Source organism: Nansenia antarctica (assembly GCF_963989245.1).
Source record: "Nansenia antarctica genome assembly, chromosome: 4".
Lineage (NCBI taxonomy): Eukaryota > Metazoa > Chordata > Actinopteri > Argentiniformes > Microstomatidae > Nansenia > Nansenia antarctica.
The window spans coordinates 59,311,714-59,332,601 of record NC_137689.1 but is presented as its reverse complement, the minus strand read 5'-3'; the positions used below and the strand labels follow the sequence as shown (position 1 = coordinate 59,332,601).

General features: G+C 40.3%; 1 protein-coding gene across 1 annotated transcript in view; it reads left to right on the top strand.

Annotated features, from left to right (window-relative positions):
* Positions 1-15,032: 15,032 nt before the first annotated feature.
* LOC308156188 (putative cytochrome P450 120) overlaps positions 15,033-20,888 on the top strand; it is a gene marked incomplete at both ends in the record, with an annotated part of 38,017 nt that continues 32,161 nt past the window's right edge. The window contains 4 exons of the mRNA XM_080529543.1: positions 15,033-15,222; positions 17,199-17,276; positions 18,278-18,362; positions 20,599-20,634. Of these exons, the coding sequence (XP_080385669.1) occupies positions 15,033-15,222; positions 17,199-17,276; positions 18,278-18,362; positions 20,599-20,634 (389 nt within the window). The remainder of the gene's footprint in view (positions 15,223-17,198; positions 17,277-18,277; positions 18,363-20,598; positions 20,635-20,888) is intronic.

Below are 20,888 nucleotides of genomic sequence, written 5' to 3'. Positions count from 1 at the left end.
CACTGTTTATCTGCATGGAGGTCACCAGAGGGTATTCCTCCACACCAGACGCTGTGGCCCTGTGGACAAACAACCACAGTCCTGTCCATCAGAGCTCTCATACTGCTGGGAAAAAGGTAAAGACTGTAGTCCTGCTCCTCAGCGCTCTTAAACTGCTGGTCCAGAGACTACAGTAATCCTGTTTGTCCAAGCTCGTACAGAATACAGTAGTCATGTTCATCAAAGCTCTTACAGAATACAGTAGTCATGTTCATCAAAGCTCTTACAGAATACAGTAGTCATGTTCATCAAAGCTCTTACAGACTACAGTAGTCCTGTTCATCAAAGCTCTTACAGACTACAGTAGTCCTGTTCATCAAAGCTCTTACAGAATACAGTAGTCCTGTTCATCAAAGCTCTTACAGACTACAGTAGTCCTGTTCATCAAAGCTCTTACAGAATACAGTAGTCCTGTTCATCAAAGCTCTTACAGAATACAGTAGTCCTGTTCATCAAAGCTCTTACAGAATACAGTAGTCCTGTTCATCAAAGCTCTTACAGAATACAGTAGTCATGTTCATCAAAGCTCTTACAGACTACAGTAGTCCTGTTCATCAAAGCTCTTACAGAATACAGTAGTCATGTTCATCAAAGCTCTTACAGAATACAGTAGTCCTGTTCATCAAAGCTCTTACAGACTACAGTAGTCCTGTTCATCAAAGCTCTTACAGAATACAGTAGTCATGTTCATCAAAGCTCTTACAGACTACAGTAGTCATGTTCATCAAAGCTCTTACAGAATACAGTAGTCATGTTCCTCAGTGCTCTAAAACTGCTGGTACAGACTACAGTGGTAGTGTTCATTTCTTTCTTGCCTATTCATTTGCACTATGAATCTCTGGTTATGATCAATGACTGATTATGATTAACTACTACATTTATGTATCGCAATGATGATACTAAATGATGCTGAAAATAACAATAATGCTGAAAATGTTATGTATTGTACCTGCAACTTTTAATAAAATAATAACAATAATAATAATAATAATAATAATAATAACAACATAGCAAAAAATACATTTAAAAAATACAGTGGTCCCGTTCCTCTGGGCTCTTAAACTACTGGTGCAGAATACAGTAGTCATGTTCATCAAAGCTCTTACAGACTACAGTAGTCCTGTTCATCAAAGCTCTTACAGACTACAGTAGTCCTGTTCATCAAAGCTCTTACAGACTACAGTAGTCCTGTTCATCAAAGCTCTTACAGACTACAGTAGTCCTGTTCATCAAAGCTCTTACAGACTACAGTAGTCCTGTTCATCAAAGCTCTTACAGACTACAGTAGTCCTGTTCATCAAAGCTCTTACAGACTACAGTAGTCCTGTTCATCAAAGCTATTACAGACCACAGTAGTCATGTTCATCAAAGCTCTTACAGACTACAGTAGTCCTGTTCATCAAAGCTCTTACAGACCACAGTAGTCATGTTCATCAAAGCTCTTACAGACTACAGTAGTCCTGTTCATCAAAGCTCTTACAGAATACAGTAGTCCTGTTCATCAAAGCTCTTACAGAATACAGTAGTCCTGTTCATCAAAGCTCTTACAGAATACAGTAGTCCTGTTCATCAAAGCTCTTACAGACTACATTAGTCATGTTCATCAAAGCTCTTACAGAATACAGTAGTCCTGTTCATCAAAGCTCTTACAGACTGCAGTAGTCATGTTCATCAAAGCTCTTACAGACTGCAGTAGTCCTGTTCCTCAGAGCAGTTGTACTGCTGGTTTTCCATATCAGTTAGATATCTCATGCAACAACAAATCCCTGAAGAATGCAATACTCTGGATAAGAAGTCCAGGTAATGTCAACAATAATCAGTGAGGTAGTTTACAGTTCATTTCATTATCTACAATATCAACAGAGCTTTGCAAGGTTTACCTGATGTTTATTATGGGCCAAGGTCAACACAGCTGAGGATCTCTTCTACCTTAGGGATCTCAGTCAACAGATATAGCCTGGTGTGCAGCAGATTTGAGATAACACAGCTCATGTAGCTAACCACCACATTCTGAGATCTGCATCAAGGAAAGATACCAACAAGTATTGTCTACTCATACTGTACGTTGACAAAACAATGGTGAGAAAGAGAGAGCAAATAGAGGACTTTGGTAGTTTGACCCATAAATCTCCTTTCCTCACAAAGCTTAGCAGCTTGACCACACATGTACACATGTACATGTGCGTAGATACAGTGAAACACACATACTTTCTGAACAAACTCTACCCACACATTCAATGGCATGAGACAACATTTGCCCAATGTGAATTTCAGACAGGTTGCTGTTCTTTGATATTTCTCCATAGAACATTTTCACAGACCAGAGCGTAAATTTCTCATCTGTCAGACAAGTAGGTGATTTGAACAGGATGAACTCCCTCTCGAGGCCCAACACAACATGAAGTAAAGTGAGGGATTGTTGTCACATCCATAACAGGGAGTTCTCTGTGGCCATATCACACCTACAGAGCAAGGGAGCAGTGGGTCTAACTCAAACAAGAGCTCCAGGAGCCTGGGACCAGACTGGATACTGTATCACTTGGTTCAACATGTTTCACTTGGTTGCCTTAATTGTGTAACTATCAGTCTGGAAACTCCTTGATTGAAACCTGTAGTGCACAGTGCACACACCTCTGCTGAGGGAGGTTACACTAATATATGTAATACCCACAGACTTAACCTGCCCATAGTTTCTGAAAGGATGCTGGTTATCTAGCTGGTCCAGATGCCTCTCTACAACAGCAGAGGTGAAACAAAGAAGCAATATTCAGAATGATTATAGTCTAGAGCTCTAAGACCCAACTGGGTAAATACGAGATGAGAGTGAGAGGAAGGTGGGAGTACTCAGAAATCCAAGTGGGTAAATACATGAGAACAACATGCTGTTTGCATTAGGAAACTCCTCGTTCCTCAGGATATCGCACCTTACTCAGTGCACTTCAGAAGAGAGGCATCACACCCTACTGACCCTAGTACGCACCCCTACACACCACAGTTACAGAGAGATACATCACTCACTCACACACACACACACACACACACACACACACACACACACACACACACACACACACACACACACACACACACACTCACGCACTTACTATAATAATAACAATAATAATAATAATAATAATAATAATAATCAACTTTATTTGTATAGCATCTTTCATACATAAATGCCTGTTTGATATACACGGGCAGCATTCCACAGTTTTGGTGCATAATGCATAAAAGCAGCTTCCCTGCTTTGTTTGCAGAGTACTGTGGGCACGATTAAAAGATCAGTATTGGGCTCTTTGTGCTTGATAGGATATTAAAAAGTCAGAGATGTATGAAGGTGCTATGCCATTAAGGTAATTAAAAGGACCTTAAAATCAATTCTATAAGAAACCAGTGCAGTTCATCTAAAACAGGAGTGATGTGCTGTCTTTTCTTGGTCTCAGTTAAAAATCTAGCAGCAGAATTATGTATGGGTTCCAATTTCTTTAAAGATTTTTTTGGGAAGACCAGTAAAAATATCCTTGCAGTAGTCCAGCCGACTATAGTGATAAAATCATGAATTAGTTTCTGTTAGAGTTGGTGGACAAAAATCTCTACTGATTAAATACCATACCACTGTTATCTACTGATTAAATACCATTAACACTGAGAAATAATTGTTGCCACTTGTCTAGAGTCCATAAAATGGACTAATACTAATAAGGTATTAACATGAAGTCATTTTTAATCATATTATTTGATTGGTACTATAGACAGTATGGCAAGTCATTGATTCTTAAAGTGTCTTTATTATTTGTTTATTAAACATTACATTATGTATTCTTTGTAAATGCTTGACTAAACAGTTTGTATTTGTTAACTAATGCATTAAAACTTGTTTATCAATGCATATCCTTATTGTAAAGTGTTACCAATAAAAGGCATTCCATAAACTCCGAACAAAACCTATAATGAACCTATAATAATGGGTCGATCGTAAAAATATGCATTAAGAACTAAACTGAACATTGTTGTTTATGTGCCATTAGTGACTTTGGATGGATCCATCAGTGTCAAAATGATGACTCTGATTGTGAAGCCTTTTTTTGGGGGGGGGGGGCAGTCCCACTCATATTTTTCATTTTATTGGACAGATATAGTGAAGACAGACAGGAAAGTAAGGAGAGAGAGAACATGTCAACAGGGCATGGACCGAATTCGAACCCATGCCGACATGGGCATATGTGTGCACTGAAGACCGCGGTGCTAGACCACTGGACCACCCCAGGCCACCTCATTCCAAGCCTTTGAGGAAGGGAATCCAGTCAGATTCAAGCATAAAGACTGTACTTTAGTTATTAAAATGAATGGCTTATTAGAGAAGTCCATAGTCCTCAGAAATGCACCACAATAATGAAGGACAGGAATGTCAAGCAGAATGGTACATTTGTGGTACACAAAGATCCAGTGGAATAAAAACCATCCATGCACAATATGTTTCATGAAAACAAACCAGAGGATTGCCAGAGTAAATGTATAGTGTGTGATTGTTGCTCCCTGGAAAGTCTGTCTAACCGACTTAATGCAGGACCACGTGACTGAGTGAACGTGGCAGCAGGAAACTCAAGTGCTCAGTAAAAAAAGAAATGGTCACACTTTCATGGGACCATCTCAATGGATGTCACTAATGAGTGAGTTTGATGTCTACCCCGACATACAGTATGTAATGCACAGAGTAAATTAATCATGAAAGAAGGATGCTTGTGCCATGAATTCTTAATAAGTGAATTAAACACATTAGAGAATCCTTAGTCCCCCAGACACTTCCATACAGAGGTGGAACATCTGGTGGATCAACATATCAAACTTGACCTTCCTTAAGCCAATAAAAAGAGCTTTGAAAACAGTAGCACATTGCCATTGGCTTTACCTCGCATCAATCATCTCCCACAGCAATTCGCCTGTTTCTGATTTGGAGCTGCGCCTTGCAGCCGTGTGATTCGCTGAAATTAATTAATACCAAATACTTAACTCAGTAAATTCAGTCCCACTAAGGCCAGGTTTGAGTTGTTATTATTCCAGGCTTCTCTGCGATGTGCACAATAGCCTGGGGACAAGGTTAGATAATCCTAAACAATAGAACTATTTGCCTGATTGTATTCCATGACATGATTCATGACACCATACTGTAGCAATGAGAGAGGATCCTCATCATGTCCCACAACAAATGAAAACTCTGACAGCAAGTTAACTGACTACCCAGCATGTGTTTGAAATGTTCCCAAAATAGTTGCAAAGATGTAATGTATATGTTTTGCAACTTGCATGAACACAAAAATCCATAAGCCTTGCCATTATAGTTAGCCAACCCATCCCTCACCTCTGAAGGATGTCATAATTTACATTTCACTCCTCAGTGAGCTCATGCCAGACTTCTGTCCGATACGATCAAGCACAGATCTGGTTTAAACATAAACCAACATGGGGAGAGGAAATTGAAGGGAATTGGAGAAATAGCATACTGTTTTAGTTTGTTCTAGAACCAACAGACATGGGGTCCATGTCAAAAACGCAGAAATCAATAATCATGAGTTATTACAAGAGACCTTAACTGATTCACTGCATTAATTAGCTAACATTAGCAGAAGAAAAACAAACTGTTATTATGACTGCTCTCATAATCAAATATGACACCTTCCCAGACAGTTTGGTACTCTCTCTATTCTGTCTTTCCTTTCCTCTACGTTGGGTGTTTCCAAAAGGTTGTCTTTACAGTAGGTCTCTCCAACAGGCTGTCTCTACTGTGGGTCTCTCCAATACACTGTCTTTACTGTGGGTCTCTCCAATACACTGTCTTTACTGTGGGTCTCTCCAATACACTGTCTTTACTGTGGGTCTCTCCAATACATTGTGTTTACTGTGGGTCTCTCCAATACATTGTGTTTACTGTGGGTCTCTCCAATACATTGTGTTTACTGTATGTCTCTCCAACGGGTAGACTGGCTGTCTCTACTATTTGGTAGGTCTCCATCAGGTAAAGAGGCTGTCTCTACTGTATTGTAGGTCTCTCTAAAATGCAGACAGGTTGTCCTTACTCTAGACCCCTACAACAGTCTTTACTGTTGGTCTCTCCAACCAGCAAACTTAGCATTTGAACATGTTTACTCTGAGCACCTCTACTAATCACATGAGCTATTTAGTTTAACCTAATTCTAATTCTAAGTTGATTCATCAAGCTATGCCTTCACCCTCATCGCCTGAGAACAATTCCAGTCAATGATTCCAGTCAATGTGTGTTGCGTGCGTAAAATATACATTTACATGTAGCCAACTGTTTTACTCTGTAAACATGTTTAAAATATACTATTTACATGTAGCCAACTGTTTTACTCTGTAAACAACATGTTTACACAAACATCTGTGCATTCTATGTTTACCAAGAACAATGTTTTGCATTGAATCTTTGGCTACTATCTAGTTTTAGTGATTTGCACAGAGTGCACAGTGCCCACTTTCCTCCACTGAAACCACCTGTATTTTGTACTTGTACCTGTCTAAACCAGTGTCTAATAAATAATCGTATAATATCGGTATAGTACATCTAGGCCTACATCTCATAAAGGCTACAGAATACCCTTACCCCAAAGCTTACGTAATCACACTTCTCTACAATATTGCAACGGTGTCATTGAATTCACATGCTGATCATTCAAAGGCTCTCATTTTCTCCATAAATGTACATTTTCCATGTGATCAGTGAGATAAGTTCACAAGCTACGCAAATGTCTGGCCACAGGATGCAAATCTTTGCAAAGAAACATATTTTATAAATTAAGCAGCTTCATAGGTGACCATAATAGATACTGAAAAACGTTGGGTATAAAATGGGTATAAAAAATTTTGGCTATAAAATTGGGTAAACCGTGCTGCTCTGGGGGTAAAGACAGAATGACAAACCATGGAATAAAACAGCTATAACAACCATTTAACTGTGATTTGGTTTTCACACTGTTCTGTTATACTGTTTTTACACTGATACTCTCTCGTGGCACCACAGTCAACATCACTGATGGCCGAGGTACTTTGACCTGTGACTGTGGCTAAGCTTAAAAGGATGATAAATAGTTAAATCATGCTGTAGCTTTTAACTATGCGTTTAACAACCCTTGCAGATTATTGCAGATAACCTCTTACAGTAGCACTTATCAAGGCAAGAATGTTTTGAGGAGAATACAGCTACAATTGACTAGGTATAGGTTCACTATGTGTGAAAAGTGGGACTTGGAGGTTAGACAATGCTACAACAGTACAAAAGAACCCTAAGTACTACCTGGTAAACATGGGTGCTAGACATGCTGAGTTGTGCTCTCCTAGTTATGTAGACTTACTGTAAAGGTAATGGACTAGTGTAAGAGATGTGGTGGATAATCCCTCATGCTTCAGGTTAGAGAATTGAGACACAGCATCATGCTCATGACAGTGTGCACCCACCTGGTAGTCACAGGACTATAGTTACTACCTTCCTGATTATATCTGCTGGAGCCTTAAGAGACAGGGCAAATCTCCTCATCATAAAACTACTATATACCTTCAGTCCACATGCAACATCCTCTAGAGGAGATCTCGGGCATACTTTGAATGATGCCTTGGAAGATTTCTCCATGATGATCATCTGAGCCCTGTCAGACCACTGAGCGTAGTGTGTGTCCGTGTGTGATCTGTGTGTGTGTGTGTGTGTGTGTGTGTGTGTGTGTGTGTGTGTGTGTGTGTGTGTGTGTGAGAGAGAGAGCAAGAGAGATATGTGTGACAGAGAAAAAGAGAGAGAAAGAGAGAGAGTTATTGCTTTTTGTTAAATTGGTGAGAGTGTTTGCCATGGAGAAGAGGGATGTTGGTTGAACTGAGGTCCAGTCCAGTCCAACCAAGGGAGCAATCCTGCTGAGAGATTTTGAAGGTGGCTATATCATAAAGCCATGTGGAGAAATGCAGCTAGTGCCAAAAAGCATGTTTCCCCATTGAAACCATTTTTAAACATCATACTCCAAATGGCAAAATAAGACTGTTTTCGACTGTGATTTTGGTTTTTTCTTATTTCCTAATATTATATGTAGTCTTCTCTCTGGGACCGATTTGTTTTCATAGCCAACAAGCCACTTAAGAAGCTTGTTTTGTTTTTCTTCGCCATATTCAGGTAAAGGTCACAAGAATACACAAAATAATTCAACCAGATGCAGGTCAGACAAAGAAGAAGGGCTGTGGTGCCACCAATCAAATGTCGCTGTGAATGCTATTGTGGTGCCCATAAATATAGATATACCGGTATATGCCTCCACAATTATATATGCCTCCACAATTATTGGCACAATTATTGGTAAAGACGAGTATAAAAGCGTTATTAAAAAAACACTTTTTGGTGAATCAGCTTAGAGACACACTGAAAAAAATCTACCTTTCAACCTTTAATTTATTCAGAGAAAAAAATCTGTCATCAAAAAATAACTATTACTAACAAAACCATGTGAGCCACAATTATTGGCAAATATAGCATTTAATACAATCTCCCTTTGCCAATAAAACAGCACTGAGTGTTCTCCTGTAACATCTAATAAGATTGGAGAATACAGAGCAAGGAATCTGAGACCATTCCAGATCTCTCCAGATCATGCAGGTTCCTAGGTCCTCTCTTGTGCACTCTCCTCTTCAGGTCAGCCCACAGGGTTTTGGTCAGGGGACTGAGATGGCCATGGCAGAAGCTTGATTTTGTGTTCAGTGAACCATTTTTGTGTTGATTTGGACGTATTTTGGATCATTGTCCTGCTGGAAGATCCAATGACAACCCAGTTTCAGTTTCCTGGCAGAGGCAGCCAGATTCAGATTTAAAATGTCCTGGTTCCTGAGTTCATGATTCCATGTACCATAACAAGGTTCCAGGGCCTTGGGAGGAAAAACAGCCCCACATGACGGATCCTCATACTAAACAGTGGGGATCAGGTTCTTTTCAGTATAGCCATCCTTCTTTTTACGCCAAAAAGCAAAAAAATATATTGTTTCACCTGACCATACAACATGGTTCCAATCAATGTTTCAGTAGCATTTAGTATACTCCAGACGCTTATGTTTGTGGTGAAATGTCAGGAAAGGTTTTTTCCAAATCATTTGTTGGCATCGAGATGGTGTCTAATAGTAGTTTTGGAGACTTGGTGACCCCAAGATGCTACTCTCCTCTGTAATTCTCCAACAGTGATCCTTGGGGGGGGGGTTGCCTCTCTTACCATCCTCCTCACTGCATGGGGGCAAAATAAACTCGGGTCCTCTTCCAGGCAGGTTTGTAGCAGTTACTTTGAACTTGTAAAGTATTGCCCTAACGGTAGATATGGGCATTTTCAGGTGATTTTTTTTATAGCCATTCCCTGACTTATGAAGCTCAACACACTTGATTTCCCTCATTTGATTTGTGTGTTCTCGTATCTTTCCCACATTGATGTAAAGGGAATAAGGAATATGGCCTCTGTCACCTCATATTTATACCCCAGTGAAACAAGAAGTCATGGATTACTGCTTGAAAGTTCCTAAACACTCTGATCAACTTAAAAAAAAGGTAAAATATAAATGGAATAAACATTTTGTTCATGAGAATTTCTAGAGGTGCCAATAATTGTGAGTGTGTTATTATTTCTTGATGACAGAATGATTTTCTCTCAGAATAAATTTACTTCAATTAAAGGTTGGATGTTTCTCATTTTTTGCAGCGTGACTTTAAGCTCATTCACTAAAAGGTAATTTTTGTATGACCCTTTTTACTCATCTTTTCCAGGGTCCACAGCTCTAATGAAATCAACAACATGGTGTCCATTTCTAATAACATCATCACCACTGTGATAGGCCTAGGGCCTACTGTGATGATAAAAAAATAAATAAGAAAGGCGGAATTTAAATGGAACAGGAATTCTCTGTTACGTACACTTGTGTCATTTTGGAAGGAACATTTTTTATTTTACCATGGCATACTTCCTATAATCAATTGTCATTTCAAGCAGTAGCCATCTGACAGTTATTTGTCATTTAAGTAACTCTTATGAGAGACAAGAAAAACAGTACTACATGGCAAGGCGGTGGACTAAGAATTAGTAAATAAAACTTCAGCCAGGGAAATATGACACAGTGGTCTATATGGAATATGTATAAGAACAGTTTTTACCCTAATGGCTAAGGTTAGGATGGCGGTCGGGTGGTACTGGTCCTTCAACTTATTGTGGTGGAAATGTTCCACTTTCTTTTCACATTCAAGTTTGGTAATATAACAAACCTTTGAGACTTTCAACCAACAGTATTATTATGTAACAAAAAGCAGCTACAGAGCTAACCAACTCTCTCTACAGCTTAAATGGCATTAGGGTATGCAATTAAGAATTCATAACTGCATTTGTAGGCATTAAATTAATAAATATGTAATGCGCGTGCAACATTGTATTCATTGTATCATATTGCCCGTTTCCAGTTACATAATAGTCTGATTTGTGCGAGCAATACAGTTTGTGACAAGATGTGCTAAATTAGGCTATAATAGTTAGGTCGATTTATGAACATGTAACACGCATCCTGTAATCTGCTGCTCAGCCTGCTGGTTTCTGAATTTGAACACAAATGTAAACTTTGAAACGTTCCTTACCTGCGGGCTCTGCGCCTCGGTTTTTGGGTTCGAGCAGCACCCTGGGTTGCTATGGACTCCCATATTCCGTCGGAATCTTTTCAAGTATTAAAAACATCCGGCAGTGAGCAGTTAGTGCCATGGGTGCGGGTATAAATGTGATTCCTTGGCGCGCCAAGCGAGGTGGAGTTGAACAGATGAGTCGCAGCCTGGCACTACATTTGATCTGGGAGTTGCTGCAGGTAAGCAGACCTACCCGCCTGGCTAATGACTGAAGGATGGACTAGAGCGCCCCCATTTGGTTTCAACAAGGAGAGTCTTCGAGACACTTCACTATGGACTTCACTATATACTTTTTGAATCTTTCTTTCTCTGCACAATTGCGTACAAATTGTGCAATTATGTCAATTAAATTAATTCTGAATTAGTGTTGGTAGGCCTACGGTTAATTGATCTATGAGAAAATAATGCTGACAAACATTCAATGCAAATTTGTCACGTGAAAGATACATGTGTGTGAAATTGGGATTATATTACCCATTATTATTAAGTAATGAGTAGGCTAAAATAGGCCTATAGTTTCATTATTATAATGTGTAACGGTAACGGATTAGGTTTTTAAGGAGCTATACCCAATCTTGATGGGCGACTAAAAGGATGCTGTAGATTAGATTAGATTAGATTCGACATTATTGTCATTGCAGAGTATACTAGACAACGAAATGCAGTTCAGCATCCAACCAGAAGTGCAATTAGTGAACATGATATCAAAACATGACAGTGATAATAATGGATAAATAGACTGGGTTGTGATTTCTTTGAACGAAATATCAACATTTCTCTATTGCTAAATTGCATTTTTACAGGCTATGCGCAGCCACTGACATTTTGTTCGAATAGGCTACTGTTGAGTAACTGTGGCTTTTCCTTCCTTGTCATAGTGACAGTGAAACCTGCTTCTAGTTTGTTTCTAACCCCGCTGCCTGTGCGTTCGGATAGACATGCACACACACCACACGCACACCTTGCACGGATTGAGGTCCTCCTCGTCCAAAACAATAATACAATTGAGATTCTGGGGTAGCCACCATAGCTCATGTTACAAAACGAGATTAAATCCTGGGTTCATGACAGGTGACAAGTCCATATGTAAGTTTGCATCATCGTGCTCTCTGTCCTTTTTACACACACACAAACACACACTTGAATACTTTATTTGGTTCCACAAATTATATTATACAAACAGGGAATCAAATATTTCGGGGCTAAGCAGCACTGAACACTTAAGGATACACATAACACCTCCTTCTCCACACGGCCAAGCTGCCAATAATAGCTGAGACAGAGCAAAATTTGGCAACCTGTTTGGCCTTTCTTTTAGTCATTGCAGCAATTCTCAGACCCCTCATGGTGCATTTATATACATGGCACACACACACACACACACACACACACACACACACACACACACACACACATGTTATGCAAAAAAACTCGATGTTTACTAGACATTTGTTGGGCCTATGTTGCTGTTATTTTTTGTTGAGTTTATAAGTTAGGAGTGTGTGTGTGTGTGTGTGTGTGTGTGTGTGTGTGTGCGTGTGCGTGTGCGTGTGCGTGTGCGTGTGCGTGTGCGTGTGCGTGTGCGTGTGTGTGTGTGTGTTGTTACAACCCCGGCTCAAAGGAACAAGCAACATAAAGGACACAACCATGGTTTAAATGTAAAAGTAACTTGGTCTTTATTAACTCAACATAAGGAACTAAAGGGGAAATGGTGGTTGGGGAAGACACCATGATGTCACCGGTGATGTCACAGAGACGTCACAGAGTGGTAATCGGATCCATCATCGGAGGAGCTGCTGTGGTCGTTGCCATAGCGACCGCGCCTCGCCGGGCCGGACACAAAGTCCTCTACGGCCGCCAGCGTGGTCTCCATGGAGATGAGCCTGCTGAGGATCTCTGCCTGCACCTCCAGACCCTGGCGGACTATGGAGGGCATGGGGGAGGGGCGACGCTGGGGGAGGGGGGGGGGGGTCAGAGGTCAGAGGTCAATTGGACGTCTGGGGGTTTTCGTTCTGAATGTCGTCACTGAATTTTTACTGCTGGGTCTTACCTCTCTCTCTCTCCCTCCTTCTCTCTCTCCCTATCCCTCCTCTCTCTCTCCCTCCCATTCTCTCTCTCTCCCTCCCTCTCTCTCCCTCCTCCCTCCCTCCCTCCCTCCCTCCTCTGTCTCTCTCTCCCTCCCTCCTCCCTCCCTCCTCCCTCCCTCCTCTGTCTCTCTCTCCCTCCTCCTTTCCTCTCCTCCATCAGTTACCTGCTTGTGTTCATCCCCTCTACGGCTGCTGTTGGTTATGAAGCGGACCAGGCAGAACCCGACCAGGCAGAACCCGACCAGGACCCAAAGCAGACAGGACCAGTCCTGGACCAGCCAGGAGGAGGCCTCACTCCAGACCCCCTGGGTGGCCACACCCCCCCACGCCTGGGGGGGCATCTCCATACCCGCCTGGGACCAGGAGGGAGAGCTAGACAACCTCTCACGGATCATCTCTGAACTCTTCTCTTTCATCTCCAGACCCACCTGGGACCAGGAGGAGGCCTCACTCCGGACCCCCTGGGTGGCGAGACCCCCCCACGCCTGGGGAAGCATCTCCATACCCGCCTGGGACCAGGAGGGAGGGCCAGACAACCTCTCACGGATCATCTCTGAACTCTCTTTATTTCTCTCTATTTATCTTTCCTTGGGTATTTAGTCTTTCTGTCTCTCTCTTTTTCTCTGGGTAGCCTTTCTCTGTCTCTCTCTCTCTCTCTCTCTCTCTCTCTCTTTCTCTTTCTCTGGGTAATCTCTCTTTCTGTATGACCTGTTCACTCTCTATCTCTCTCTCTGTGTCTGGCTGACCAGCTAATGAACAGTTTCAGCTCTAACACGGGGTTCCAAGGTTCTGAGTGGAATTAGAACTCCACACATGGAATTCTGTGTCTTTGTTTGTCACTTGGAATCTTCCCCTTCCTATTGTGATGTCAGATGATTGTGTAGCCCAGGCTTACAAACAACACTCCTCTGCTATATCATATAAGATATTCATTCCTTTAAACAGAAAAGTCAGATATTTACAACCTACCAGGATAGTGACACTCAGTGCTCAATAACTACAGCTACTATTACAACAAACATTCTCAATTCCCTTCCCATGACATATCTAGATTTTAATCTATATGAACCATAAAGTGTCTGTTATGAAAATACAATGAAGTTCGTTGTGACTTAACCTCCATTAATTAGTTATGAATGCAAAATAAAATTCAAAGAATGTGTTACTGTTTTCTTTTTCTCAAATAGCCTCTATTTCTCAGATTTGCTCATATGCAGTGGTGAACATTGGGGTTTAATTTTGCTTTGAAGATGGCCAGTGTTTAATTAACTTGTGGCTACATTTATTTCCTTTCTTTTTGGGTGTTTATAGAAGCGCTTTTAGTTGCTTTTTATGTTTGAAAGTGTTGTACAATTAAAGATGATCATTGTATAATTAATGTATAAATAAATGTATAATTTATCTACTTATCTGATTGCATCATAGCTTCCCTGCTGGAGGATGCATTTTGCTCCTCACAAAACAAGGCCATACACCTGACGAATTGGGGGTGGGACTACAAGTCAGGAAGCGCTTTACTGAATACTTTCGGATGCCGTGGAGACAGATGCCTGTGTTCTCTGAGCTCTAATAAGGTCCATATAGCTTAATTAAGACATCCGGTTTCACTTTTCGCCGTTTTCGTGGTTTCAAAATAAAAGCGCGATTTAAAACGTTAATGGAAAGTGATGGGATCACAATTTCCACTGAAATAAGGACAAACGGATTCGGCAACACTTCTAGAATATAGATCAGGTGAGTTTGAGTCTAAAGTCAAGCAATATTATACCAAATATTATATGGTGATTATTGATAGCCTATATATTTGTTATGATTAGCATATTGTGTGGTTCCTTGATCCTCATTTACCATGTTTAAATGCTAAATAAAGTTGAACTTGGGCGCTCTTATTTTGAATAAATCCTCATTTACATTGGCCGGAAGTAGGGGGAAGTCGGTGAGTTCCACTATTCAAGCTCTGAAAACATAGATGTCGAGATCACACAATGAGATGGAGTAATACAATAGTCTGGTGTGAATGCAGGGCAAGTTATCCGATCTGTCGGAATAAATAATCTAATAGTTGAATTTGACTTCAAAACATAGGCTACGTGAATCCGTTGTATCGAATGCTTTAGTTGGACTGTCAACCTTTCTGTTGACCGAGGATGTAGGAAAAGCGGCTTCTCATCAGAGAAATTGCACGATTGCAATTATGCCTTAAGCAGTTCTGAATCATGTCGAAATTACCGGGAACGGCGGGGGTGTCGGTACTAGGGGACAAGTCACTGGAGTTTTACCGAAATCCGGTGACTTTTTGCGAACAGCGCATTGAAAAACACGGTACAAGGATATTCCAATCCAGACTGCTGAATAAACCCACAGTCGTCGTCTGTTCAGTTCAAGGAATGAGAGAATTACTTTGCGGTATGATCTTGTGTGTGTGTGTGTGTGTGTGTGTGTGTGTGTGTGTGTGTGTGTGTGTGTGTGTGTGTGTGTGTGTGTGTGTGTGTGTGTGTGTGTGTGTGTGTGTGTGTGTGTGTGTGAGTGTGAGGAGAGAGAGAGAATTGTTGAGTTTTAAACGAAACTAATTTTGTAATACTGGTAGCCTAATTAAAGTCAGCTCAGTGCACAATTACATTTGGCATGTACGACCAATCCTGTTTTAAGAATGTAATGTTGGCTTCAATGCTATTTTCATATGATATGATATGGTTTGATTAATGCTAATTCATCCAGACCATGTCATGAGATACACCCGTGACATTGCCCGCGGGTGTGGGGTGTGTGAGCAGGGGCGCCGCTAGAGATTCTGGGCCCCATGACAGAATATCATTTTGGGCCCCCCCACCTAAACCACCCATCAACCTAAACCCAGTTGAAGTTGATGAACTATTGATGCACTGCAAGAAATCCAATGATGGACATCTTTTGTAAATGTAATTTAAAATTACAGTTAATACAGGAATCAACAATTCAGCAAAGAAATCTCAACATTCTTTAACTTATTAAATTAAGACATGAACAACACAAGGACAAAAGTATAATTAAATGAAGATTGGAACCCAATTATAAAAGTATAAATCACACAAAAAGTAAAAAATATAATTTTAATGGGGTGGTATTGTGTCTAAATAAATGTAGATCTTGTAAAGATCAGTTGGCCATAATACTGTCAGGATTAGATCAATGAAGAATTACAGCAGAGATATTTACTGACTCAGCATTGCTTGTTTCACACAAAGACAAACGTGTCTTATACAAGAGGGAGCAACACAGACATGGTGCCAGCGAAATTGAATAGTGAAATGGGAAGATTTTTATTTTTACACTGCGGCAGTACTGTGGAATAGTATACCTGGAGAGCTAAAAACTATATCTAGCCTAATGCACAACGAGATGGGAGTAAAGAGATCAAATCAAATCAAAGCTAAACGCTGGGCCTTCTTAGTAGCAACATCTTTAATAAGATCCTTGAAATCTAGTGATGAAGCCAACTTGCTGTGCTGCTGTCATTGTCCTTTGTCACTTCTTGCTCTTCTTCTTCTGCCTCTTTACCTCTTAAATTTTTTAATTTTAATTAATTTTGCCATTTAGCAGACACTTTTAATCCAAACAACTACGAATTACAGGGGCATTCCCCCTGGAGTAACTGAAGGCTAAGTGCCTTACTCAAGGGCACACTAGTAGTGGTGTGGCTTCAGGCGGGATTTGAACTCACAACCTTCCGATCCCAAGTCCAACTCACTATCCACTACTAGACCACCACTACCCCTACTAGACCACCACTACACCACTACATTAACGTCCTTATGATGATAATAATAATAATAATAATAATAATAATAATAATAATAATATTATTTATAAAATAAATAAATATATTTTTTTTTAAAGATTCTCATGGGCCCCTGTCAGTGCTGGGCCCTTAGAATCGTCCTAACTTACCACCCCCCTAGCGGCGCCCCTGGGTGTGAGTGACCCTTTCGTTGTTCGATGGATAGGAGGATCAAATCCCACTCTGAATAGGTCGTTATTTCTCCAACTCAAGAGTTAAAGATTGATTAACTTGAGTAACAGGTGATAACCATATGATTCTGAGACCTCACAACAAGTGCGATTAAGCGCTTAACTGCGCTTCTAGGTTAAAACATGATGGGGCCTAATTTGAGGAGTTGAAAGCCTGTATTCGTTAATCATTTGCTGCAAAGTTGTACGATGGCTAATGGCAGTTTGAATACGGCTCTTATCTTAGATAAACTACCGTAGATAACTTAGATAACTTTACCTGCCTTTTGTTCTAGGTGCAAGAAGAATGACACACACACATAACCCCAATGCAGAAAAGGCCATAGAAGTATTTGGAAATGTGGTCATTAATGTACATGATTAATGTATTTCAGATAAGTCATCTGTATTCCTGAAAGACCCCACTGACGTCATGCACCACATGTACGGAGACAACATTGTGACAGCTAATGGTAAGCTGATGTCCCAATACTTCCTCACTCATGTCAATTGCGCAATGTGATGTGTTATTGAGCAGGCGTTATATTAGGCCTTCATAGCTGCACCACTTCCTCTGGCCTCAACAAGTATCTTTTCCCATACAGATTTATAATATGTGACATAGAACTGTTTTAATAGGACATATTATTCCCTTATTCCTTTATGTATTCATACTATGGTTATTACACATTATACCTGAGGCAACCAGAAGTTGAGAAAGAATAGCAGTTTACTTTTAGACCAGTAGGTAGCGCCATTGTACAGTGTTTCTGTATTCCCCCATCCATCAAGAGCAGCAATTGACCATGATATCGCCATTGATTCTTGAAGAATATAACTTATAAATGCCTCATGAACTTAGTTCTGTCTTGCCCCGTCAGAACCCACAATATAATTGTGTTTTACGCCATTGTTTGTAAACAATTTAATTATAAACTAACATTGTGTAGTTTCAAACATGGTTAAAACTATAATTTTGATTTCATGGATGGTCAGTCCTTGCATCCATAGCTCCGTCTATGACTTTGAGTGTGGTTACATTTTCTCCAGGCCCGTCCCTCAGCTGTTTACCAAAGAAAGTGGAAGAGAGACCACTTTGTTCTTGTTTAAATTCCAGATTGCCCCTTTAACAACCACTTTATTAGCTGAAGTAGGAAATCACAAAGCCTCTACAATAGAAGCATTAGATGTGTCACTTAAATTTGGCTCATATTTGGCTCATTACTCAAGAGTAAGTGTATGTCATCATCAAACATCAAAGTGCGGAGATCATTTATTTAGAAACACATAAAAGTAGTGTATGTTTTGCCAAATTATAACATGGAAGGCTGTTTTTAAACCTCACTTATCTGTAGAGTTATGTGTTGTAGTATTGTGTTGGTCATTCAGTGTTATGTTGACAGGTAGCACCATAAAGATTGTAGTATTATATTCTATAGACACCATAATGTTGTATTCTGTGCTGTTCTTTCAGGTGAGGAGGCCTGCCTTCTGCGTCTGTCTCTCACCAACCTCTTCACAGGGAAGTGTCTGGCCTCCTGTTCTGATTACATCAATAGGTAAAAAGTAGCTTTATAATAAACTCACATATAACTGGTCAATTCACTGTGGTTGCTCAACAACAAGGCTCTTCATTGGACATCACAAGTGCAATAATCTAGTATTCATCTCTGCATTAAGGGTGGAATCTTAATTAGCATGCATGCAACTCTTTGTCAGCTTTTTGGCTGCCGCTTTTTGGCTCGAAAACATTTCTTGCTATCCTACTATTTACATTCTGAAGTAGTAATAATAGGTGATTTTAATCTTCACTAGTTATAAAATCAAACACCTGTGCATGGCTTACAACTATCACAGTTAATCTCAAAACCAACACAGCCTAACTTCCATCCAGATAAATCCACCCTGCTAGACATAATAAATGTCATAGTAAAGACATAACTTGGTCATAGCACAAGCAGCGGCTACAGTTGTCTTAAATGATGTGTTAAATTGCCTAGATCAGAAAAAAAAACATTGTGCTGCCTTATTTATGGATCTCTCCAAGGCATTAGATACGGTCGACCATTACCTACTTATTCAGAGGTGGTCTGAAATTGGCATGGATAGATAAACCATGTAGATGGTTTTAAAATTATTTAACGGACAGAACACAGTGGGCCCTATTATGCACTTCATAAGTCTTAAGCAATAAGACGAGGCGGTAGATCTAAACTTAAGACGTGGAGGCGTAGTCAAGGCCACTTTGCTATTATGCGTGCGGTAGTGGGCGCCTAAAACCCGGCGCTAAGCAAAGAAATTAGTCATGGGTGTGTTTTGGGCGTCTTCTCAATCAACCCAATCAGCGTGCCAGGTGCCATTCCCTTTAAGAACCGGCTGCGTTGAGTCATTAGCGCTATGCTATTATGGAAGTCCTAAGAAGGAGGTCAGCGCGCTTCTCTGCCTCTCCCTTCTGAAATAAAGCATTTATACTGTGACCGTAATTGACGTCTTGCCGTGGAGCCATGTGCGTGTTCATGTGTGCCCACATGCATGCGCAAACCGCGGAGGCGCGCTCGTGTTTCAAAACGTGCATGAAGTCTAAACTTAAGAACTTTTCAAACCACTTCTTAGCGCTAGGAGCAAAGTCAGATCGCATAATAGCAGGGGCGCCTAGTGCACTTCATTAACATATGAACACTCCCACAATGAGTAATATATGCACGGGAGTATTACGTCTTATGTGTGGGCGCCTATCGACACCTGCATAATAGCAGTAGCGCGTATGAAGCGCATAATAAGGGTGGCGGTAGGTCTTAACCTGGCGGTGCGTCTTAATTAAGGCTTAAGACGGCAAGTTAAGAAGTGCATAATAGGGCCCAGTGTGTCTTAACTGACGGTGTTAAATCAGGTTTTTCGGACATAACAAAGGGTGTTCCACACGGATCAGTTCTTGGTCCGGTTCTTTGTACTATTTACATCAACAATATTGGATTATCTGTAAATAATTGTTATCTGCATCTATATGCTGAGGACACTGTTATATATGCTATTGCCCCAACCAGACTGTTTATGTGCTACAGTTTGCATTCACTGTCCTCCAGAGAGCATTCTTTGGCTTAAAGGTTGGTGCTTAATGCTGGAAAGACAAAATATATGTTATTTACCAAATCACAGAAAAATGTATCTGATTTATGCATACAGCATGTACTTTGGGCATTTGGTTCGACAAAGACTTGACGTTCAGAAAAAATACGGAGAAGCTTGTTAAAAAGCTAATATTTAAGATGGGCTTCTTTTATAGTGATATTGTGATATCATCTACCAACATGTAGCAGTCACTAACCTTTGGCCTTATACCATAGTTTTTTTAGTTTTTTTTTTTCTTTCCTAGCACCAGGGGAGCCACCCCTCCCAAATTTCGTTGTTTGGTACCTGTACTATAGCAATGACAATAAAGACCATTCATTCATTCATTCATTCATTCATTCATTCATAGTGCCCGTCGTTTTATCATAGGTGATGGTGTTCATTGCATACTTTTTCAACGACCTCGTTAAAACTGTGAACTGTGTTGCTTTGTTATTCTGTAAATATTGTGGACAGGGTGCACATGCAAAAGAGGCCATGGTCCCAGTCAAATCGCACACATTTCCCATTGACATCAATGCAAGATTTACATGAATGTTGGAGTTATGCAGGATTCCATCCTAAATATCTATAAGAGAGATACTTTTAGGAAAGTATCTAATCAATATTCATGAAAGGTTTTGATAGTGTAAAAGTATTTGTTTGTCTTTTTTCTTCCCCATACAGTGTGTGTGAGCGCTGCTTAAAGGACATCTCTGCAGGGTATAGTGGTTTTACACACACACACACACGCACGCGCACACACACACACACACACACACACACACACACACACACACACACACACACACAAAATACAAGACCTGTTTTGGTTGTGTTTATAAAGGGTTGAAGTTGGGGTGCACCGTGCACATTATGATATGCATCTGTTGCAGCAGTTATAAACGTTAATAACGTTGTACAGCCACATACTGTATAAGCTCACTATTATGATTAATAAACTAACAAACAAAAAC